Source organism: Lepus europaeus, chromosome 7, assembly GCF_033115175.1.
Source record: "Lepus europaeus isolate LE1 chromosome 7, mLepTim1.pri, whole genome shotgun sequence".
Classification (NCBI taxonomy): Eukaryota; Metazoa; Chordata; class Mammalia; order Lagomorpha; family Leporidae; genus Lepus; species Lepus europaeus.
In genome coordinates, this window is record NC_084833.1 from 94,328,658 (window position 1) to 94,354,264 (window position 25,607).

General features: G+C 36.3%; 1 protein-coding gene across 4 annotated transcripts in view; it reads left to right on the plus strand.

Annotated features, from left to right (window-relative positions):
• The window catches only part of GRIA4 (glutamate ionotropic receptor AMPA type subunit 4), a 389,167-nt gene extending 369,916 nt beyond the window's left edge, over nt 1-19,251 (plus strand). Inside the window, exons 14-16 of one of the 4 annotated variants that reach the window (XM_062198338.1) lie at nt 3,806-3,920; nt 12,395-12,529; nt 19,087-19,251. In XM_062198338.1, the coding sequence (XP_062054322.1) occupies nt 3,806-3,920; nt 12,395-12,529; nt 19,087-19,251 (415 nt within the window). Of the gene's footprint in view, nt 1-3,805; nt 3,921-10,082; nt 10,198-12,394; nt 12,641-19,086 lie in introns of those variants that run through there. The other 3 variants (XM_062198335.1, XM_062198337.1, XM_062198336.1) reach the window with 3 other exon arrangements.
• Nucleotides 19,252-25,607: the final 6,356 nt, after the last annotated feature.

The following is a 25,607-nucleotide window of genomic DNA, read 5'->3' on the forward strand; positions in this document are numbered from 1 at the left end:
ACAAGTTTACAACTGAGTAGAATTTTTCAAGTGTATATAACTAATGGATACTTTTTTATGAGGATAGTAATGCACTAGCCCCATTACTCAGCAGTTAAAACAAATACATTGTATTAGCTTCATACACTACTGACATATAATATTCATCCAGTTAAGTGCAATGGAATATAATTTGTTTTAATCAAACTAAAAGCAACATTGCAAATTATTTCTGCAAATTTTACTTGGCCTGCATATCATGTGTGCAGATGTTGACTAAATCTAAAGGTTTGTATCATTAGTCCTTTATAACATCCACAAATCTAGGAAATCATAAAAATACAAAACTTTACTGAACTTAAGCTTTTAAAATTTGACCCATTTACTTAGATAGACATCATTTATAACAATATCTTAACAACAGAGAAATTAGACTACAAGAAATATGGTTTAGCAGTAAATATAACAAGTAAGACATAAAGTAAAGCACAAAAGCATATCCAAATCTATAGAAGTAGATGATAAATCATGTATGCAAGGTTAGGGGATAAGAGGTAAATGGTTTAGCCTGTATTAATCATGCTTTTTATAAGAAAAATTTACTTTTCTCTAAGTTAGCTTACCCACAATTAATAAATGAAAAAAGTTGACATATGTTAGTCTCTAGAACTTTTGTTTTATGTGGCATTTCAACAAGAGTTTTGTTAGTAAACATGGGCACTGGGTGCTAATGCAATGAAGTATTTATTTTCTTCATATTAAACGTGATTGAAGGAAATTCTGGGAGTAAATATCCCTGGAAGTTTCCAGAGGTCCTAGAATTTTACCAGGTGAGCATTTAGGTTTTAGCCCTAAATCAAGTTCCCTCTCATCTCACCACTAGGAAAACAACTCTTTGGAGAGAGGTTTTTCTTGGCTGGTGTTCTCCAAAGGCATGAGAGGCAAGAACTAATAAGTATGTTTCCTGGGTAGTATTGCAGTCTGTCAGAGTCCATTGTCAACACATCTGGGTTCTCCAATGTTCTTTACACAGCCAGCAAGAATATGATCACTCACTGTTGTTTCTCCCCCCCCCCCCACTTTGATTTTTTAATGGAAAAAGAGTTCATTTCAGTTGACTTTATTTTTTAGAAATTTATTTAATGCAATGAGTGGAATAATTAATGTAAAAAGTGGCCCACAACATTTTTCTTCCCTCTTATCTGCTTGGGAGATCACTGCTTATCTCCCCTAATGCTTAATCGGGGTAAGAATACTCCTTACAACCAATATCAGTTTCTTACATTGCTTATGAAGTCAATGTCTGAAATATGTGAAGGGGATTCCAGTGCAATAATAAAATGCACTCCATCAAGAATCTGCTTCCCAAGTCCCCTATTGCCCTGACTTAATGACTTGCTTAGCTCTGTTAGTATCACTCCTTCAGGTTTCTTTTTCTTTATGATTGGATAAAAAATATTTTTAACCTAGTAGTATACATATATTTTAAAGACATTTTGCAATTCTTATTAATAATACCATGTAAAAGTAATTCACTCTGTAAAATAGAACACATGACCAAATGGTCATTAGATAAGTGGTTTATGCTGCACTTGAATTGCAGTCTGAGGAGGCTTTGGACTTACACGTACTATATAAGGAATTGTCAGACAATTGTAAAAAATAACAAGGCTTTTTAACATGCAAAGAAATCTTGAAATACTAAAGACTTCACTTCAAGTATCAATTACAAAGTGTCTTCTATGTTGCATTATGATGCTATTAAGTGGTCTTAATGGAGGAACAAGCTTCTGGAAGACATGTGGATTGTGAACTGGGCAGTGATTTATCTATTGACCAGATGCATAATATAAGACAAATACATAGAGAGACACATATATGGATAGCAGTGTGAAACTAAACTGTTTTTACATGGCCTATTAGATGATATTAGTAGGACAATGTCTTAGAATAATTTTGTAGAAAGCTTGATTCAATTTACTCAACATAAAGCTTTTTTTCCTTATCCATACCTTTATTTTGCTTTTTGTTTTCTATTGTGCTGTGAAACTGTCTTTGGGTATGGCTAATACTCGTAACCCTGTTAAATAACCCTCTCATGAAATGGTTTTGGTTTATCAAAGGAATGGTCTAAACCAACATATAAAATAATTGGTATACCACTTGTTAAAAAAAAAAAACACTATGAAATCTTGAAGCTAAAATAAAGTGAATTATAAAAATAATTATCTCCAAAATAGAAAATTTTAGTAGTCAGTTTTAGTTCATTAAAAGCTAAATTTATTTAGTTTATTGTGGAAACAAAATTAAATAATTCATTTCTTTCAATAGAATGCTTAAATTATTTATATTCATTGAGGATTTATTTGTTTCTATTTTTTAGTCTGGTCCTTTTGGTGATAAAAGCTGATAACCTAATATTGTTCCCTTTAGGAAATATATTAACTTTTACACCACTAATGTGGCACTTACAAGGCAATGTGGAAAAAGCTAGCTATTTAATTAGAAGTAACTCATAAAAGAGTTAATGCTCTCAAAGTGTGGGTCTACTTAAAAGAAGTGTTTACTCTCCAAGCGGATCAGACCATAACAACTGTGGAAAAGAAAATTGTTTACTTGAAATACGAGCACATTTTAAGAGAATAACTACTGTAAACCACAACTTAGTGGTAAATTATATAATGCTTTTTGTTAGCTAAGTGACATTTCCCTTGCTAATTATACTGTTTTAATATGGCTATTTTGCTTCAGTTTATCTATAATTCCTTTGGCATTAAGAAATCAGCAAACTCAGTGTTTCTCAAAGAGCATACCACAAACTGTACCCAAATTCCCTCAATTTATAAACCATTCCTTAGATTTAACAGAAGCTTCATTAACTGCTGGAAAAACCTCTTGAAAAAATTAGTGAGTCGTTGAAAAACTAACTTGAAAGCAGGGAAGAAATCAAATGCTTGGGAAGCAAAAGTCCATGACATTTTTTAAATCCTCTTAGAAAATAATTAGAATATGCTTCTCCTTTTCCCCTATAGAAATAACATGGAGAAAATCTAATCTAGAGTACTTGCAGTCTGCATCACATGCAGCATGACTTCCTGGGGTTTAATGACTTAATTTAGATAATCAAATTGGATATGCATTCCTAATTTCTAAATAGCATCCAATGCCTGTAAGAATCAACACAAAATTTAGATGTAGGAACTTACCTGTAGGAGCTGCTACTATCTCTTTACTATCCTATATCTTTCAGCACATGAGAATGAACCAACCTGGTAATCACAGATTTCAAGACTAACTAAATGAACAAAGGAAACCCACACAAATAATAAAGGGAGTAACAATCAAGCTATACTCTTGATTAGCAGGGAATCAGTCCACGAAAATTAGTGGCTGATTTGTTGGGGTTTTTTTTATGCCATTTTGTTTTTCCTTATGGAAGTGAATTTTCATTTTGTTCTCTTTGGGTTCTTTGCCATTCTTAGAGACAAAGAAATTCAAAACACAATTCTTTCTCAGTTACTTGGAAATTCAAGTTTATTACTGCTTTGCAAAAAAAAAAAAAAAATCTGTGTGACTGGTTGGTGACAAGTTATGTGACAATAAACAGAGTGTGAAAATGAACAGTACCAAATACTGCATGTTTAATACATTTGAAATTAGTTACAATTGCCTTTGGTTTGGACTCCAGTGGAAGAGACTGCAGGATGGCAAAATGAGAGGTTTATTTAGCGTCTGGGAGAAGCTTATAAACGAGCTTAAGTCCTCATTCCTTCTAACATCTTAACAGCTGTACAGTTTCTTACAAAATATGTTTTATCGTTTCAAGAAATGCTGTTAACCTCGCAGTTTTAAAACTGAATGAACAAGGCCTCTTGGACAAATTGAAAAACAAATGGTGGTACGACAAAGGAGAATGTGGCAGCGGGGGAGGTGACTCCAAGGTTAGCCTCAATGTCACCAAAAGCGGGTAAACAGTATGTAAAGTAATAGGTGCATCTGCTGGGAGACTTAAGATTTGGTTCTACTACTACCAGTTAAATGGCTAATTCAGTCCCTTCACAAACTTAAGTATGCAATTACTGTCAAAGCAAAAATATTTGCAACTGTTAACAACTTGAAGCCATGGTAACAATTCTAATGAAAACAGCCAGTGAAAATTTCTGCTTTGAAGAGGCTGTGAACCTCTATTTCGGAAAGCTGAAAGGGGTGCAAGTTTCTGGAAGAGAAATTTAGACCGGAGAGAGACAGAGAGGGTAAGTCTGTCTTGTTTTTTTTACTATTACTTGGCCAGAACTTCTACCAAACATTCTTAAGAAGCAGCAATAACCTGGCAATGTCAAGACTTATTTAGAATGTCTGCTGGAACGTTTTCTCCATTGAAAACTATCAGGTTTCTATTAAACAACAAATCAAAGATAGTCTTTTAACCTAGATATCTTTTGCCCTCCATAAATTAATCAAATAATGAAATGAAAAGGCTGCAAAAACAAGAGCAACTGTTTTTTCTTCATTTCATCTGTGTCTTATTTCCAGCTTCACAAAATAATGCTTTTATTCAATTGTTAAGAATAGACGAAGGAAAAAACAAAAAGATATTCCATTAGTAGAATGTAGTAATTAGCATCCAAGAATCCATCCTGTTGTATATCATTGTTTGCAGACTTCATTAAAAAAAATCCAATGACAGGAAAATTCTAATTGTTAACTTCAGTTTCTATGTAAGAATGATGAAAAATTTAAAGTATACACTTTTGCTTTGTTTTCAGATTTAGAAAATTGTCCCCAAAGAGAAATCCTGCTTAGTTGCAGATTGTTGATTGGTCTAAAAATGCTCTCACTTAGCCACTCTCCCTACACAGGCCAGAACAGCTGCCACCAGCTTGCTCCAACCCCAATTTAAAAATCTTGGAAATGGAGCTCATATGTGTATTCCTATCGAATAAGCAGCCCTTTTTCATGAAGAGGAAATTTGAGAGGACTTCAAAAAAGTTTGTGTAAAATGGAATTGAAAGAGAATACAAGGTTTCCATGAACTTTTCAAAGACTACTCATAGGAACTTTGCCTCCGTTCTGGGGTGCCATTTTAGGGAGTACCAACTTTTTCTATCTTTTGGAGCCTCAACTTTTAGAATTTTCTGATAGTTTATATAAATACGTAAGCAAATGTATAAAATTATCCAAGTTTACATAATCTAGCATTCCCCAATGCAAATTAGAAATTAGAAATGTCTCATTATAGCAAAAGATAGTTAAAGATGGTTTATTTCATTAGAAATATTTTGTATAAATTTATTTTCATATCAAATATGAGAAGTAGACCAGTGATTTACAAATAAAACTTTCCACAAATAAAATAATGAAATCCCATTTTAGTCTACATTATAGGCTTCTTCCAGATAAAAAGAAGCAAACAAAACAGAAATATATGTATACTGGAAATAATTTATATAATAAAAATCATTTTAATTTATTTAAAAGAAGGATTAGATAATTCAGTCAGATTTAATCAGCTTGTATCCAACACATTGTTTGGTACATGATGGACACTCTTAAATATTTGTTGTCCAAAAGAATAAATGAGGATCTAACATTAAGGTTACCAAAAGCAAGCTGTTTAATTATTAGGTATATTGTACATTAGTTTTAATCACATGTGAACTATAAAATTAAAACGTTATCTCAAATTTTGACAAGTAGTTTTCCAAAATATAATTAAAGATTGATGTAAAATGTTTCCCCAAGTGAAATCACCGTTTGTTCTGTTTCCCCTCAGGAAAAAAAAAACAAACAAACAAAAACAGTAGGCTGTGTGTTGATGTAAGGTTTATCACCAAGAGAATAGGTTGTTGTAATCTAAATGTTAATAATGCCCTACTCTGGATTTGTAACAAAAGGTCATATTTTAAACAGCCTGACCCAACTTACATCAAAGTAAATTACCAGGAGGCAGTTGTTGCTTTTTCATTTTTCATTTTGTACCTTCTTCAGATGACTGATTTTCTCCTTATACTTACCTCATTTGGCCTGATTGACCTCAAAAGAGGTAGAATAAGGAGGAAAATACTGAATTGAAGAATGCGGGCAGCTCCAAAGCCTTTGGTATGCATAAAGCCAAAACACAAGAGACAAATGCTGCTGATTTTAGTGTAGAGGGAAAATACACAGTGAACTCAGCACAAGCATGCTGAATGCCTAGCCTCTCTAATTTGGAATATGGAGTTAGGAGGACACTAACTTCCCCAACAGTGATTCATCCAATGAAGGAGGAAAAATGGAAACTTGCACCACACATGCAAAGATTCCTGTGAGGAGACAAAAACCTGTCAGTCACGGGTCTGTAACTGGAGTTGACATCTCCTTTCAGCAAATTTAAATAAACTTTGGCTTTACCTAGGCAATGTGCAAGTACCTGTGGAGAAAAGATATTTATCCACTGTTCCTTCCTTTAAGGAGCTTATGATTCCATATAAGCAACAACCAAACCAGTTAGATTCCCCATGACAGCTTCCAGAGCCACTCTGCTTCCACACATCGGAATCCTCATCTGCCAGCCACTCCCAGCAGTAGGATGTTCTGATCAGGCAGGATTTGGCCCAAGAGACTTCACTGAAATGTAAAACTTAACAAAAATATGAGGGTAAGAGTCCTACATTTAAATAAGTTTAAGAGTAAAGGCACAATTGATGCTGTGTAAGTTAATTTGCTTGAAAGCTCACTTCTTTAATAACATTGATATTACTGCAATGTGTTTTTTAAAATAGATGTGAAGAAATTCATACTCATTCATGTAAGTAAAATAACAGACATGTGCTAGTTGACAATGACCCAATTTAAAAATACCAATTGTAATATCTAAAATGTATTTTCATCTTTGATTAATGTAATATGGCTTAGTCTAAGGACAAATCATGCACAAATTTATGTCAATTTTTAGATGAGTTGTTTAATCTTGGTTCCTGTTGGAAATTGTGGCAATAGCTGTAGCCATCAAACATCCAGAATTCAAAAAATAATCTAAAAAATTATCAATATTTTCTATGTAGTTTGCTATTCTCTATGTATATTAAAATATGGACATTTATGGAGGCATATGCTGTATTCATATAAAATCATATTATAGGTGTGATTGCCAGATAATATGTGATTCCATAATTTCCTGGTTTTTAACTTGACAGTGAAGAATACAGGCCATTTCTCACTTTAATATGTCTTATAGTTACAAATGACTTACTTCTCTTCACCACAGTCATGAAAAAATATGTAAAAATAAAGGGAGTAATATGAAAAAGGTGCATTCATAAGCAAAAAAAAGTAGAAAAGAAAAAGTGTAATAAACAAAAATCACTAAGGGATGCTCAGCCTTGGAAGGGACTCTCCCAGGAAAGAATTCTTTGTCCAATGCTTGACACTCCATCATTGAACATTAAGTATGATTGATAATATCTTATTTTCTAAATGCCAGTTTCAACTTACTCTCTAAAACCAGGCCACAGTGTGAAGGGCAGAAGAAGCAAAGAAGCCACAGAGAGTGAGAAAGTATTACCTTAAGAAAAAGATTTAAAACAAAGGCAGTCTTCATTTAACTCCGTTTTCCTTCAACTGTTCTTTTCTAGAAGAAACTTCAGTCATCTTTGTCCTTTCAGCTCTTCAGTCCTCACCTCCCAGCCCACCCCATTCAAGAAGCAGGATACAGGCTAATACAATTTACCTCTGCATTTGTTAATGTCTTTGTAAGCTAGCCTGGGAACTCACCAGCGTCAGTTCAGTAGCTTGCTCTGGGTTGATTGAAAATAATTTAAACACCACAATTTTTGGAGCATCTACTCTCAAATACTATTTGACTGGCAAATACTATTTTACAAAGATGAATGAGCTGTAGATTGCACTATCAAGGGGTTCACCTTTCACCAACCAATCTCCAGGCATGGTTTTGTAACAATCACTTCAAAAATTCAGGCTGGAGTAAGTGGTAAGGAAGGTAAAACCTAGACAAACTGTGTTGTCTAATTACCACCCACTCCACCCTCGATCTTAGCTTTTAATAGAAAGTGTTGAATCATGGCTCATTTGGGCTTTTAATACACGAAATATTTTAATAGTATCATGACAATGCCTATTACTTCTTATAGATCAATGAATCCAAGCCGAATTACAATTTTTTTTTTTTTTTTTTTTTGGACAGGCAGAGTGGACAGTGAGAGAGAGAGACAGAGAGAAAGGTCTTCCTTTTGCCATCGGTTCACCCTCCAATGGCCACCGCGGCCGGCGCGCTGTGGCCGGCACACCACGCTGATCCAAAGGCAGGAGCCAGGTGCTTCTCCTGGTCTCCCATGCAGGTGCAGGGCCCAAGGACTTGGGCCATCCTCCACTGCACTCCCTGGCCACAGCAGAGAGCTGGCCTGAAAGAGGGGCAACCGGGACAGAATCCAGCTCCCTGACTGGGACTAGAACCCGGTGTGCCGGCGCCGCAAGGTGGAGGATTAGCCTGTTGAGCTATGGCGCCGACCCAAATTAAGATTTTATAACATTGATCCCAAATTTAAATTGTTTTCAGAAGTCATATAAGCAAAAATAAAAACATGTTAGATATTGTTTTCAAATACCATCAGTGTGGAAAAATGGTGTTAGTTTAACTGTTATCAAGGAAATTCAGTTAACCAGAAACCCCATTTCTTGAATCTTCTGTTATATTTTTAATTGCTTAGGCTGCAAAATCAGAATATCAAAAATCTTGATTCATCTTCTGACTAGCTGTTTAACCACATGGGTTAGCTCTCTGTGCCTTGATTTTGTTTGTAAAGTTAGAGTAAAGGTAGCAAATACGTAAAATGCTTTTAACGGTGCCTGGTAACTAGTAAGTTCTCAATAAATGTTAGGTATTATTATCACTCTCGTTATTAATACATTACCTAATTGTATAGCTAGATATATGCGATAAATCCCTTTGTAATTAAATAGTCACAGGCTGTGATTCCCCAAATGCAGTCTACATTTCCTAAAATAAGTGAGCCAGAGGCAATATAATCAGAATAAATAATGTTGGTACTTAGAAAAATCCAGAGAAACACAAGTCTCTAGCAAAAAACTCACAGACCACAAAAGCAAAAATAGCTAAAGATCCTAGATGTTACTGCTTGCCATCCATCCTTCTAGCTTTGCAATAAACAGTGGGAATAAAAACAGGACAAATTCTTAGTGTCCTCAAAATACTGAGGCTAAAAGATAACTGACATCTTCCTTCATGAGATTCCTTATACAATATTCAGTACTGGAGTAAATAGTGATCAGAATTAAAGGAGGGACTTTGTAGTAGAGCCATTTGTCTATTCAGAAAAATCACAGTTACCCCTAATGTATCATTTACTTGTTGATAAGAATTTGTAGAGTAATTATAATCACTTCACCTTTTACTCCGAGTAGATTAATATGGTAGACTCAAGATAGATGAAAATTGCTTCTGGTGATATTATCAGCATGGGCTTTACTTTAAAATAATTATTTCTACATTTGTCTTATGAGGAACTTCCCTTGCATGAGGCACCCTTGGGCTGTCAAACCGGACTCACCTTGTCATTCAATTAGGTCTTGGTTGACAGAGGTTAAGGAGTCAGTTAATGAGGGATACTACAGACATTCTTTTATATGAATGAAAATGAAAGTGAAATCCCATTAACTGAATAAAAATGAATACTAGAGCTGAAATCAGTTCTATCCAGCTTCTGTTTAAGTCTATCAACCTGCAGCCACTTCCATGAATTTTGAAAGAGGGAAATAAAGAAGTTTGTGTAATTTGAATGACTCACACATTTATGTGGGGGAAAATTGAGAATGCTCAAGAAACCCAACCCAGGCCAATAGTTTTGGATTCACAGTAATTGCATACATTTTATTTAAAAATCCTCCCTAGCAGTATGTGCCTGTTACCTAAAGCGATGGAGCAGGCCCCAGTTTTATGTCTGATTCTAAACCTGGGCCTACAGTACAAGACATAGCACCTACTGTGGCCTCTGCTCTGTCACTTTGCCATGCGATTCTAATGTAGTTTTACTTGAATAACATAAAATAACATATATAATGTTATTTATGTTATTTTCCACGTGAAGAACTCCTGTAAACCTTGCCGTTTTGAAACTCAGTGAGGCAGGCGTCTTAGACAAGCTGAAAAACAAATGGTGGTACGATAAAGGTGAATGTGGACCCAAGGACTCTGGAAGCAAGGTCAGTCGCTGCAGTTCGGGGCCTCCTCTTGTGTTCACAAAGCAGTAAACGGGAGCGATTGTCAAACATATTTGGAAATAATCATGAAAACTGAACGTTTTTCTATGCTCTCAGCCACTGCCTAATTAATTAGAAGTCAGCATCATAAATATCAAACACAGGGACTGCAACCTGCTCCCCAATATTAAGACTTTTAAATAGATTTAAATTAACTGCAAAAATACATAAAATAATAAAATTCCTTCTATTACCCTCAAATTTACGTACCACTAATTAAAGTAATTTTCTTGGTTAAGTTTTTGTTTTTTTTTGGTCAAAGACCATGAGATCTATTATTTCAAGAACTGAGGCATTCTTAAAACAAGAAATGGGAAATTGATTATAGTCATCCAGAAAAAGAACCTAAATATTACATAAATGCTTTTTCTGAAGTTCAGTCTTTTGTCACTCTCCTGCCAATCATTCCACTTTAGTTTGAAGAGGCCCTATTATATTTCTGTGCTGACCGATAAACAGAGTGAACTTTCTAGTTCTCTTCTCCCAGTTGAAATTATTTTAGTAACTCAGTGTTTATGAAAAATAATGTTATTTCTAAGATCTCCTATCCATGAATTGTTTTTACAACAATGATGGGATCTGTAGGCCTAATTCTGTTGGACACAAAGGAAAGTAATATAAGTTTTCTTTTCCTTAAAAAAAAAAAACAGTAACAAGTTTATCAGTGAATCTAAATACCTACATAGGTAAATAGCATATAGGAACAATACCTGAAAACCATATTTAGTAGCACCTTTTTCTCCCTATATCTTCTTCTGGAAATAAAACAAATTATTGGTTATTCTGATATTAAACCAGTGACTGAATAAAATCTAAGTGCACAATTAGTTTAAAGACATAGGTTAACTGATCGCTTTTCAGGCTTATCTCTGCATTTTAATCATTTCTGTCTAACTTTGAACCAGAGTGGAATGAGGCAAACTTGGCCAGGAAAAAAAAAAAAAAAAGGCAAATATAGTTGTATCAAAACCCGATACAAAGTCAAAGAAACATAAAAACTGATGAGTGTTTATTTAAAGATGAAGTCACCCTAAAACTTCTGGCCCCATCAACTGACATTATGACTGAGTGAACAGTGATTATAGTGCATCTGTTGATTTAAACACTGTTGTAATCAAACTATGCAGCAGTCTGACAAAACTTCTCTAAGAAGATGATGGCCACCAAACCTGTATCAGGTCATCTATCAAAATGTTTTTTGGTATAAAGTTATATAAGTATGCTTACAATTTATGAAAAAATTCTGAATTATTCTTGTAATTGCAGTATCTTCCAACCATAGTCGTGACTACTGCTGGAATTATTATGTTATTATGTGTACTGAAACTCTTGAGAGTAGTATGTCTAAAGTATTAACTGATTAAACATTTTTAAGTGGAAGTGGAATTATAGTTTTGAATCAAAGTAATTAAAAATTTGTCCATACGTAACTTCTCAATTGACCATGGTAATATGTTCATTTTTAGAAGTAATCTAAAAAGTAAAAGTTACCTGAATGCTAAGCATGTAATATTCCTAAACAGTATATAATATGAAAAAGTGACATTTTTTCATGAGATTTCCCATAGAGGTGTAACTAAAAGAATAAATGATGTGTATCCTAGCACATTATTTGCTTATATTTGGTAAAGTAATGATAAACAAAATGTGAAACTGGTAGCTTAAGAAACTTAATTCCTTAAGTAGGAAATGTGCAGCTATAGCTATTCAAGAGAAATTGCCAATATTAAAAGTATGTTTTAAAGGAAGAAAAGCCAAAAGAGGTCCCCTTTCCTATGCAATTCAATTTAAATATGTCCTCCTCCAATTTAATAATAAGCCCACTACTGTCACCCTATGTAAATATTTAAATGCTTAAATATGGCTAAGAGTAGTGGTTTTTATTGCGTTTTTTAGCAATAATAAAATGTTACAAATTTTACTTAATGTAATTATATACAATTTATTGGTAATCATCATAATTTCACTTCTGAGAGCTATAAGCTTTATGTTTAATCTATAAACCTACATCAGTGATTTATAAATAATTTCAGTTTAAATTAAGCATTTACTTTAATTGGCTGTTTGGATTTCATATGTTCTTTTACCTTTTGGATGTGACATTTCCACAGTTAACTGAAGTATCTTTATCCCCCCCCAGGACAAGACGAGTGCCTTGAGCCTGAGCAACGTAGCAGGCGTCTTCTACATTCTGGTTGGCGGCTTGGGCTTGGCAATGCTGGTGGCTTTGATAGAGTTCTGTTACAAGTCCAGGGCAGAAGCGAAGAGAATGAAGGTGGCAAAGAGTGCACAGACTTTTAACCCAACTTCCTCGCAGAATACCCAGAATTTAGCAACCTATAGAGAAGGTTACAACGTATATGGAACCGAAAGTATTAAAATTTAGGGGTAGGACTTAGGGCCTACGACAGTGAGTGGGGGATGCATCCTGTGAACGCAGTGTTGTGACCTGTCTGTCCAGTGGTGGTATTGCTTGCTTCTAATTAGAGCTTTATATTTTTGGAAACTTCAGTGCAAAGTGGTTCGATTTTCTTTGGCTGCAGATGTACTGTTTGAACCTTTATGTTACCAATAGATATCTGCATTGCAAGGGTCAGAAAGACAAAAACAAACCAGAATTGCTGTACTAAATGATTTCATTATATTCTTCTTTAAATTTGGAAACAATTGGAAATTAGTTCTGGGCTTCCTTGTGTACAAGCCAGGCAAATCTGTGTAATAGCTTAATGTTGGGGTACATGTTAATAAGCACAAAAAGCTAGACAACTTCCTAATTTTTTATGGTCATATTGTTTTCTAAGACACAAGTATATGTAGGATCTCCAAGACACATAGTATATGCTCAATGAATATTAACTCTGAATCTAATTTGTTTTACATTAATCATCCAAGTGTTTGTTCAGATGACAGTAGTCCTTGAGTCTAACCTTTAGGAACAGTGACCATGTGAATTTTGACTACAATTCACATTGATTAGATGAAACTCAACTTTTATGTTTGCAGTGTCACTAAAGTGAGTAGTCATTTTAGGCTGTACAGCAGATTCTCCATCAAAGATATCAGCAATACAGTATACATATGCTATAGAGGGATGCAGTAAAAGATAAAAATCACATTGAGTTATGACTTTTTTCATTTCAATTTATTTTAAACACGTCTCATCAGACCCACTTACATCCTCTCATGTCAAGAAAAATAATAAGCATTCAGTGTAATATAGTAGATGGAGATCATTTTTTAAAGAACTGAAATGTCCGTTTCTTTGTTCTAATGATAGAAAAATAAGATCTAAATGGACTTGTTATTGCTCTTCCTAAAATCATGTCTCTAAAACCCATTTTCTAAAATTATATATAATAACCTACTGAACAGGCTGCTCATTCTGATTACAATGATAAATGAGTCTTTGAACCTCCAAGAAACATTCAGTACTTGATTTACCTGTGAGTCAAAAGCAAATTTAACTTTAATCAGATATACACTGGAGGTTATGCCAAGTAATCATGCTTGATTTTGTTGTTTATTTATATAAAAGTTATTGAAGTATTTGTTATGATCTTAAAACAAAGCACAAAAGCCACCCCTTGTTTAAAAATCATCATCTAACTGCTGTCACCCATAATCTACAAATGAATGATGAGAAAAACTGCACATAAGGAATCCCAAAATGATTCTTCCCCAATTTTTTGAAAAATAATTAAGAACTAAACTTTCAATTTACTCAGATCAATACATTTTTTAAAATATTTATTTGAAAGGCAGAGTTACAAGAGGCAGATAGAGAGAGAGAGAGAAATGTCTTCCACCCACTGGTTCACTCCCCAAATGGCTGCAATGACCTCTGCTTCATTGATCCGAAGCTAGGAGCTAGCAGCTTCCTCTGGGCCTCCCACACAAGTGCAGGAGCCCAATCTTCTACTGCTTTCGCAGATCATAGCAGAGAGCTGGATGGGAAGTGGAGCAGTCGGGATTCTAACCGGCCCCTATATGGGATGCCAGCACTGCACATGGCAGCTTTACGTGTTTTGCCACAGCATCAGCCCCAATACATTTTAAGCTTGACTCCTAATAGCAAAACAACAAACTGGCTGATGATGTCAGGATATCTTAGCCATTAGGGCAATGCTTTCATCTTGGTATGTACAGAATTGAAGAGTTTCCCAAGCTGAGAAAGTATTTGAGCAATTACTTAGAGCCAGTTATTTGAACTGCCTTCTGAGATGATTCGTACAAAATACTCATAAAATATTTTGTTTTCAGTGATTTATTAAAACTGACTTTTGTTTGGCATAATAAAAGTATTTCAACCATCAGGAAAATCCAAGGAAAACAGAGAAAAGAAGGAATATTTTATTTTTTTTAAGATTTATTTTACTTATTTGAAAGAGAGTGACAGAGAGAGGTAGAAACAGAGAGAGAGGTCCTCCATCTGCTGGTTCACTCCCCAGATGGCTGCAACGGCCGGAGCTGTGCCGATCCAGAGCCAGGAGCTTCCTCTGGGTCTCTGACATGGATGCAGGGACCCAAGGACTTGAGCCATCTTCCACTGCAATCCCAGGCCATTGCAGAGAACTGGATCAGAAGAGGAGCAGCTGGGACTAGAACCGGCATCCATTTGGGATGCCAGTGCTTCATGCCAGGGCACTAACCCGCTGTGCCACAGCGTCAGCCCCAAGGAATATTTAAAAAATTTAGAAAAACTCATAAATATCAATTCATTACAAAGTTTAGGGGGATTGTTTAAAAGAAATATAAATTCTTAGGTTGTGTGTATACAAATTATGTGTAGTATTGCTTTCTGAATCAGAACTTAGTATTGAATTTCATCACATTGCTTTTAGAATGTATTTGAGGTTTTAAGACAGTAAGTTTTTTTAAAAAAAGAAAGTGTTCATGTGCATCTGACTTTTCAAAAGATAGTGGCATTCAGTGTAAAGGAAATGGTTTGCACCAGTAGAGCCGACTTGAGTGTAAGTAGCTTTTGTTTTACTCTAAAATTAAGTGCCTTCTTCCTTTCAAAAACTCTGTTGGCCATAATTTTACCAATAGATTGATTGGTAATTTGGATAATATTTTCCCATAACCCCCCAAAAAAACCTGATACCTTCTACAATGTAAGAAGATCTACTTAAAAGTGATCATTTTTCAAAGCAACCTATGCAGTTGAGGTTAACAGCCATTAGCCAGAGTAGTTCAACCAAACCCAGACTCTACATAAACTTGTAAGACAGCTTTCCAGTTTGACAGGCTCAATAGGTTCACATAAGATAAATGGAAATAACAGTTTATGGAAGAAGCAGGATATGTAAATACAGGATATAAGAATGCTCAAATAAATTTAAAGAGAAATAGGGAATTGTCAAAGATGTGTTCACTAATACAATCAGTTACATTAGTTTATAAAAGAGGAGAGATGGTTGAGAGTACATGAACTTTTTCAAGCAATGGAAGTTTTCCTTTCCTCACAAGGCAGTCAAGAGAAGAAATAAAAATAAATTTTATAGTGCAGCCTCTGAAGATGCTTTTTTTTAAAAAAAAAATCACTATGCCTTTAATCTTACTGTAGTATTCAAAAGGGAATATAAAACTAAGTAGACAAGAAATAATTATCTATTTTACTTAATAGTAAATACTGAAAGGGAATTTGTAGAGACATATCCACACTTTAGTCTTGGCTTCATTAAATTTAGTGATGGATATATGGCTATGAGTTCTCTAGAGCCATCTTCCCTAAGACCTCTATTAAACAAGCCCTGGTCATCCTGGGACCCCAGAATTTCTTAAGTCTCAGGATGGGCTAATCGAGTGACTTAGATTAGACTCATGAGTATTCATTTTTTCTTGGTTTCCTCAACATTTGACTTAATCTAACTAATCTAAACTGCCCCCAAATTGCTTTCTCAAGAAGCTCATGAAAAATGCAAATGCTGTAACTAAAATATTCCAAATAGCTAAGTACTCACCGAAGGATTCTGACACACAGAAGTCCATCTGAAACATTTAACATTGGAAAATAAAATTATACTAGAAGGTTAGCCAGCAAATCTGACACCAAATCTTGGCCTATGATTGTTAAAACACTTCGGAGTTTGATTTTCTTGATACAGACAGTGCTGCTGTGCTGCTGTGCCATTTTACACAACATACCTAAAAGCATGTTCATTCAAATTTTGAGTGGAAAATATTCATCTCTAATAAGATAACCTCCTGAGAGTTTTGCTTCAAAGAACAAGAATCTTGTACCCATGTTCATTTCCTAGTTCCCTGGTAAGATCCTGCAATATGTGAGATCCTTGACTGAGGGGATCCTTTCGGATCTCCTACTTGAATTGTTTCATTTCTACTTTCTCAATGGTATACTGAAATTCAATTTCTGTTCAATTTAAAACAGTGTCCCATATATTCATTCAGAATTTTCAAGGTACAATTTGCAAACTGTAAAATTCCCCTCTTTAGCATACAGTTCTGCAAGTTTTGAAATGTTTCATTTGGGATTCTGTCCTATCAATTTCATATACAAGGTAGAAAAAGGGTATTTTTGCATACATGAACATTCATCCACTCCACCATTATTTACTATTTTGTGCCAAATAAAAGCCGAAAATATTTTTATTTCCATGGACTAATAGAAAATAACAGAAGTGTTACTTGTCCCTAAAGTTCTCATTGTATTTCCTTTACTTCTAAATATAAAAGCTATTAATGTTTCTATATGAACTGTATAATGACAATGGAGATAAGTATTAATTTTTGAGACTGTTCACTAAAACAGAACTCTGAGATTGACTTTGGTTTGTGTCATATATATGTCATTACTAGCAATTTGACTTCAACTTTCTGAAATTATCAATATAACTGATCTCTCAACCTCTTTAGCATTTTTTTACTCTAGCATTTTTAACCTATTTTTATTTCATTATTTAAGGTATAATTATTTTAATACTTATGTTCCAGGGCAGAGTAAGTCCAGGGATGGAATTTTCTAAAAATTTAAATGAACTTAAATCACATCAGGGAATTAAGATATATTCTGAGTTGTGACAGTTATAATCTAAATCATAGCAAACTTGGAAAATAACCCCTTTGCTTTGTTTTCCTCTTAACCTTAGAATTCAGCTCCTAGAAAGAACTTAAAAGTAGTGAATGAACAAGAATTAGACTTACCAATAAGACTGCCTGTTTCTCCTCTCTGTATCTGCTACCTAAGTCCAGGGATGGAATTTTCTAAAAATTTAAATGAACTTAAATCACATCAGGGAATTAAGATATATTCTGAGTTGTGACAGTTATAATCTAAATCATAGCAAACTTGGAAAATAACCCCTTTGCTTTGTTTTCCTCTTAACCTTAGAATTCAGCTCCTAGAAAGAACTTAAAAGTAGTGAATGAACAAGAATTAGACTTACCAATAAGACTGCCTGTTTCTCCTCTCTGTATCTGCTACCTAATAGCTAAGAGAACAGGAATTTAATGAGGATTTCAGAAACCTGACCCCATAACCCCCATATAGAAAGTTCCCCAGTGATAACAATTCAATAGTTATTGCAACATGTCTCCTTCCAGTGCATCCTGTTTAAGCACAATTCTTTTTTTTTTTTTTTTTCACTTTTTGACAGGCAGAGTGGACAGTGAGAGAGAGAGACAGAGAGAAAGGTCTTCCTTTTGCCATTGGTTCACCCTCCAATGGCCTGCACACCGCACTGTTCCGATGGCAGGAGCCAGGTGCTTCTCCTGGTCTCCCATGGGTGCAGGGCCCAAGCACCTCGGCCATCCTCCACTGCACTCCCTGGCCACAGCAGAGAGCTGGCCTGGAAGAGGGGCAACCGGGACAGAATCCGGCGCCCCAACCAGGACTAGAACCTGGTGTGCCGGCGCCGCAAGGCGGAGGATTAGCCTGTTGAGCAACGGCGCCGGCCTAAGCACAATTCTTAAAATATGAGCTTTAGCTTCCAGTACAGGCAGAGAACAAACTATGTGTCACTAATTGTGCTGTTCTGGGTCATGTCTATGACTGGTATGAATGAATGAAAGTGTCTGTGATAGGTCTGTGTTATGAAAACAGGAAGATGCCCTAGGTAATTTTGTATGTAGTTAGGCAATTTATTCCAATTTTAGTAGTCTAATCTTTGCACTGAAAGAAGGCATTCTAATAAGAAAATACAATTTTAGAAATGTTGTCCAACAAAAAGAAGCCTTTAAAAAAGAGATTTGTTTATTAATTTATTTAAAAGGAAGAGTGACAGAAAGAGAGAGGGAGAGAGAATCATCCATCCACTGCTTCACTACCCAAATGGTTGCAACAGCCAGGGCTGAGCCAGGCTGTAGCTGGGAGCCAGGAACTCCATCCTAGTTTCTTCCTATGTGGGTAGTAAGGGGTCCAAACACTTGGTCCGTCTTCCACTGCCTTCCCAGGCCTTCAGCTGGGAGCAGCCCTGACTCCAAACAGCAGGCTGATGTGAAATACCCGCGACATAGAGGCGGCTTAGCCGACTGCACCATAACAACGGTGTCATAGTGAAGCTTTTAAGCTTGACAAAAAGTGCTAGGATATAGAGTGCAGAGAGTTGAAAGCTGTTCCCTGCCCAGATTTGCTAAAGAAAACCTAGTTCTATGATTTTAGGGTTAGTTCTTAACCGGCAGCACCACAAACTCTAGACTGAGTCACTCTTCAGGGTAGCTGAGCTTACAGTTTTCATATGATCAAAATAATCTGGAAAAAAATGCAGATGTCTAAATATTGATATTTTGGTGTTTGTCCTGTCAGATCTAGCTCAAGAAACAGAAATATTGTAACACTCCGCCTTCTTTCTGTTTCCTTTCCATGCCACCCAGTTGACCTTTTCTGAAGCCATAAGAAACAAAGCCAGATTATCCATCACTGGAAGTGTGGGAGAAAACGGCCGCGTCTTGACGCCCGACTGCCCCAAGGCTGTACATGCGGGAACTGCAATTAGACAAAGTTCAGGATTGGCTGTCATTGCATCGGACCTACCATAAAAACCAAAAAAATAATTGAGTGCCTTAATTAAACTGTGTTGGTGACTGATGGAAACACAGCCCCGAGGGACACGCCAAGCGCGAGTCTGGGCTCCACCGATCCTTTGGCTGAGAGCGGGAAGTACGCCCTAACGCGCTGGACATCAGCCGCAGCAACGTGTGCATGAGCTCAGCTCGAATCCCAAACTCAGATTTTATATCAGGAAAACTCACAACCTAGGTTTCTTCGGGGAGGGGGGGAGTTGGGATGGGTGTCATTAACAGCAACAAATTTCACTGGAGTGGACTGAAAAACTAATCAGACTTGAGAGTTAGCTCATTAAACTGTGAAGTTTTGCTCCGAAAGGCCTTGGTCTTCACTGAAAGGGATAAAATAGTTATAGAAGTCAATGAACACGCTAACCTGTGTTTCCAGAACACCCATATAACCAATGGAAGAATTTCCAGCTGAGAAAACAAGTCACTAAACTGTGATAAGAAAATAATAAACAAACATGTAAATCCTGTGAAAAAAAATTTAAAGGAAGTATTTACACTTTGGAGAAAACAAATACTGAAACATGCTTGCTTTTTAACTGACGTAAATTCAGTAGAGGACAACACGATTTTTTTCTAACCATCTTAGGGAACAATACATTGCAATAATTGATATAAATGCCATCACTGTAATAATCTTTAGATACTTTTTTTTTATAAACGTTGTTGGTCATCTTCTTGTTTGCTGTGACCTTAACTCTGTCACAGGAGTGGGTTCACATACTGCATTTGTCTCACTACCAAGAACAAAAACAAAGTGAAGAAAATGTTGATGTTAAATCATCGGTCTGCAATGTAGAATCAAAAGAGACTACGGGTCACTCATGCTATTGATATTATTTATAATCTTGTTCTGTGTATAACATTGTGGTTTTTGTACCCACCAAAAAGAATAAAACAACAACTGTTCTTACAATATCTACAGAGCTTAAAGATTTTCTTTCTTATAAAAGTTATTTGAGAAATTACAAGAATATATGAGGGATTGTAGAAGTCAAGTGGTGGACCATATTGGAAAATGTAGCTAGCCCTTATTATTTTTGCCTACTAAGCTACCCATCTTTCCCAGATCTTTGACTCATTAGCAGATTAATTTGTCAAAGATGGAGTTTTTGAGTCGGGAAATGAATCATTGTCCTAACAGCAACATAGTCTGTAATTGTGTGTTGAAATTTACTTGACTGTATTTTGCTGCATAAAATTACATGTTTCTTGGGCTTCTCCCCTCATTCCTATTGTTCCATTTAAATCTTTTGATGGCACTAATAATAGTTTTGGGTAGATAATAAACAAAGAATTAGTTCTTGTTTTCAAATAGAAGTTGTGAAGAAAATTATATCTATGTTTATTTATGAAAATTTTCTTATGTGGGGTTAAATTAACATGGTTCAAAAGAAGGTTTGGTTCACTTGAAATAAAAAGTATAGTCATACACTGCATAACAATGCTTTGGTTGAAAATGGACCACATATACAATGGTGGTCTCATAAGATTATATCACCTGATGACATTGTAGCCATCATAATTTGTATAAGTAAGATATTTGCACGATGATGAAATCGCCTAATGTCACATTTCTCAGAACATATCCCCATTGTTAAGCAATGCATGACTGTACTCTAATTTGGATAAAAATCATGTACTTAGGGATCTTGGCAGAAAGCACAAGTTAGGATGACTTCAAAACTCTGAGCTTGAAGGATGAGTTGAGTTCTATTAGGCGGAGTAGGTTTTAAGAGCTTTATGGGTGAATAGTAGCCCAATAGCTCATTTAAGGAACATATGCAACTGGATGGGCAGGTGAGAGCATAGGGTATGACATCGTGGAAGATGAACTTGGAAAAGGTGAAAGATTAATCCCTTTCCCTCAATTCTGGAGATCCCCATTTCCCATTCAATCGCTGTGCTGTATTAAGAGCGATCTTAAAAAGTGTAAGTCTAATCACACAAACACACACTCTTCCCTCAGGAAAAATTCTAAGCTCGTGAGCAGAGCAAATGAGTTCCTCATGATCTGGCCCTTACTGTCTCTTCCGGGACTTCTCATGCATACTCAACTTCTCCCACCAGCAAAGAACTTCTAAGGCAGCACACAGAGCACTGCGTGTACTATTTCCTCAGTCTGTAACTCTTTCCTGCCTCCTCCTACCCAGCTAACTTGTACTCATCCTTCAGTATGCAATTCAAATTTTACTTGCCCTGCAAAGATTTCCGTGACTATTCACAAGCCCCTGCCCATGAAACTGAGTTAGGTGCCATTCTTAATGTTTCTTTACCATCACGGCACTTACCATACTGCATTGTAATTGCCTGTGTACTTGTCTGTAAAACTACTAGACTGTAAGCTCCATGAGGGCAGGGACTGTGTCTATCTTGTTCACAGTTGTATCCCCAGCACCCAGCACAGTGCCTGGCATATTGTAGGTGCTTAATAAATATTTGTTGAATGAATGAATTGAATTGAATTAATTTAATTTGAAAGCAGAAAGACAACATTTTTCCTCATTGACAATTCCTGGAGTGTGTGTTAACTATATAATGCATCTGAATGAAGACTGGAGGTTGATGATGTCATGGTGTAGTCTGTGACAGTAGAAGGAGTGGCTAAAAATAAACCAAAAAGGATGATCTGGTAAGTTTTCTGATCAGATAGAAGTGTACTTAGCTGTGGAATACTTTGACCAGTAAAATTGCTTTATGAAAACTAAATAATCTCATACAGGATTTTATTTTTGCCCAGGTAGAACCTTCAGAAGTCACATGGCAAAGTTACAATATAAAGTGGGGTGGAGGGTATGTATCTTATCCTAAAAATAATTTTGCCATAAACAAAATGAAAAATTTGACATAGGTACAATACAAAGGGATACCTCTCTGGATTCCAGTCTTATGGAATGCTGTAAAACTTGCAAACATGATTTTTTAAAAGATTTATTACTTTTATTTGAGAGGTAGAATTACAAAGAGAGGGAGAGACAGAAAGGTCTTCCATTCGCTGGTTTACTCCTCCAAAAGGCCACAACAGATGGAGCTGGGCTGATCCAAAGCCAGGAGCCAGGAGCCAGGAGCTTCTTCTAGGTCTCCCACATGGGTGCAGGGGCCCAAGCACTTGGGCCATCTTTCACTGCTTTCCCAGTCCATAGCAGAGGGATGGATCAGAAGAGGAGAAGTCGGGACAGGGACAGCACCCATATGGGATGCCAATGCCACAGGCAGATGTGTAGCCTACGACGCCACAGTGCTGGCCCCAGGAAACATTATTTTTAAAACATGCTTAAGTTAAAAAACATTTAAATAAAAACATTTGGTTCCACCAAGTTGAAGAGCTGAGTTACCAAACAACCAAGATTAACACTTAATGATCCTACACATATCAGGCAAAGATAAATTTGAAGCTATTTTGACAGGTTAAAGGTATACAATTAGTCCATTAGAAAAGTCTAACAAATCTTCAGCAGAACCACTTAGCTACATTCAGTTTAATAACCACCCTCTGAAAATGCCAATAATTCCATCATTACTGCACTTGCTTCAGACTGCCTCATGCTTGTCTATGTGCTTCCTGGACTCCTCACTCACAACTATGAAGTCACACCATCACCTGAAGCACAGCACACAGTTGTGGTCGATCCATAAACACTGCTTTATATGTTAAGTCACTATCAGTGAAACAGTATTCAAAGAATTTTCCCAGTAGACAAAATATCCCCATTTGCAACATAAATGTAGTGCTAATAGGAATAAGAAGTAAACAATAAGTGACATCCAGGAGAGTCTGTGAAAAGACAAATTGAAAAAGCACAGATTTATCTGCGTTTAACTTTATTATTAACATGATACTTTCTGAAAAGTATGTCCTTTCAGACACATTCACAAGGAGTCTTTAGCTTCAGTCTAGCAGGCCAAGGCTCTTAGCACTTGGACAACCAAATACAAATGTAATATGTAATTGGTGGTGAATTCACATTTTTTCTAAGCAGCTAGTTCTTTAAAAAAATTTTTAAATAAATTATGATGAACAAGAGATCCAGAAATAGCATCCCACATAACAACAAAGATGTAAAGTACATTCTGTGAAATAATAAAAACCTGCTTTTTTACTTCTCTTTGATTTTTTTTTTTTGTATGACAGGAGTGGGGTGGAGAGTAGGCAGAGGAATGAAGAAAAATAACAGATGGAGAAAGGAGATATTAAGACAGCAGAAGGCTATTAGGAAGTCCAATAGGTTCCTATTGTATGGCCAAAAGAACTTAGAAGAATAGCAGTATTTGATATATGAATTTTTACACTAGTAGATTTGTAATTTTTTAATACACAATTTAAAAATTATTTGAAGGGAAGCAGAGAAGAGAGAGGAAGAGACAGAGAGACAGGGAATCTTCCCTCCACTCATTTACTCCCCAAATGGCCAGAAGAGCTAGGTCTGGACCAGGCCAAAGCCAAGAAGGAAGAACTCCATCCTGGTCTCCCATATGGGTGATGGAGGGTCACATACGTGGGGGCATCTTCTGCTGCCTTCTCAGGTGCATTAGCAGGAAGCTGGATGGGAAGTACAGTAGCCAGGACTTGATTTCAGTATGGGACGCTGGCATCACTAGTGCAGGCTTAGTGCTATGTTACAACACTAGCCCATAGATGTTTAACATTTGGTGTATTCTTCCCATGACCTGTGCACCTGCAGCTTAAGATTTTTACTTCATGCATACCGGCATCATGGTTGACTTGAAGGAGGGAATCATGAGAAAATCCTAAATCTCATGTTTGAGTGGATATTAAGAAGTTAGGGATCATTGTCTATATAGAAACATCTGCCAGCTCCTTGGAGTTAATTTCCCAGCATAAATTTCAAAATTTTTTTCAACAAGAAAGGGATTTGGAACAATTTATCTTATAGCTGGCCCAATCTAGAGAGCTATAAAATCTTTTGTCCTGCTAAAACGGTTGGTGCTGCCTCAAACTTCTAAAAAAAGGACTTAGTTAATCTGATCTGAGATTTTTTTTTTTAAGATTCATCTTATTTATTTGAAAGACAGAGTTACAGAAAGAGGTAGAGACAGAGAGAAGGAGAAGTCTTCCATCCACTAGTTCACTCCCCAGATGGCCACAATGGCCAGAGCTGAATCGATCTGAAGCCAGGAGCCAGGAGCTTCTTCCAGGTCTCCCACACGGGTGCAGGGGCCCAAGCACTTGGGCCATCTTCCACTGCTATCCCAGGACATAGCAGAGAGCTGGATAGGAAGAGGAGCAGACAGGACCAGAACCAGCACCCATATGGGATGCCAGTGCCTCAGGCTGGGGCTTTAACCCACTGTGCCACAGTGCCAGTCCCCCTGAGATTTTTTTTCAAAATCGTACTTCCCATTCTGTTTCTAAGCACAACGTCTGCCAGCATTATCAAGCTCCCAAGATCATTATCAGAATATGTGGCTAAAGAATCACTGGGGCTCAGACCTATGCTGAAATAGGGACACTTTACCTTGACAATTGCTTGCAACCTCTAGGCTCAATTCAGTAAGTATACATCTGTGTCACTCCTATCATATCAAAACATCCCAATACTCTCTGTGTTATCGCACATTCTGCCCCTCCCATTCTCTGCCACACTTTTTATCCTTCTCCTCATTCATCTTCCCATGACTTCTCTTTCTGAACTTGCGATCATTATCTCAAAGCAAAGTAAGAAAAATCCCAACATCATCAATTCTCCCCAGAGCACTGCACAATCTGATACCATCACTCTATATATCACTTCTCTAGAAGAAAAAGGAATGGCAACCCTCACCATTATACTTCTGCTTTCGGGCTTTAAAAAAAAAAAAAAAACCTGCTGACTTTTGTCTTTGCTCTCCATTCATCAATAGTTTTTGGCATTTGGTTTATTCTTCTTGTGTACCCCAAGTTCTATCATTATCCTGAGTAATATTCAGGTCAACTGAGATGCTTCATTGAGCCCCTCCCCATGTAGTTCCTTGACTTCCAATCAGCCTTTGCCTCTGTTATTGAACTCACCCATCCCAGTGGACATGTAGTTGATGTTGTGATCATTCACCTGCTCATCTTACACATGATGACCACTTCTCTCCTTTTTGTACCTTAGTCATGTAAAAGAGTGGCCTTGAACCCATTTTTTAAACCCTTTGTTAGGGCTAATGCAGCCCCTGGGAGGCAGCGGTGGTAACTCAAGTAGATGAGTCCCTAAAGTCAGTCCCTGGCTCCAGGTATTTGAGGAAAGAAACAGTAGGTGGTGTATTCTCTCATATTCTCTCTCTTTCTCTCTACCTCTCAAATGAGCAAATGAAAAACGAAATGTAACAACTGA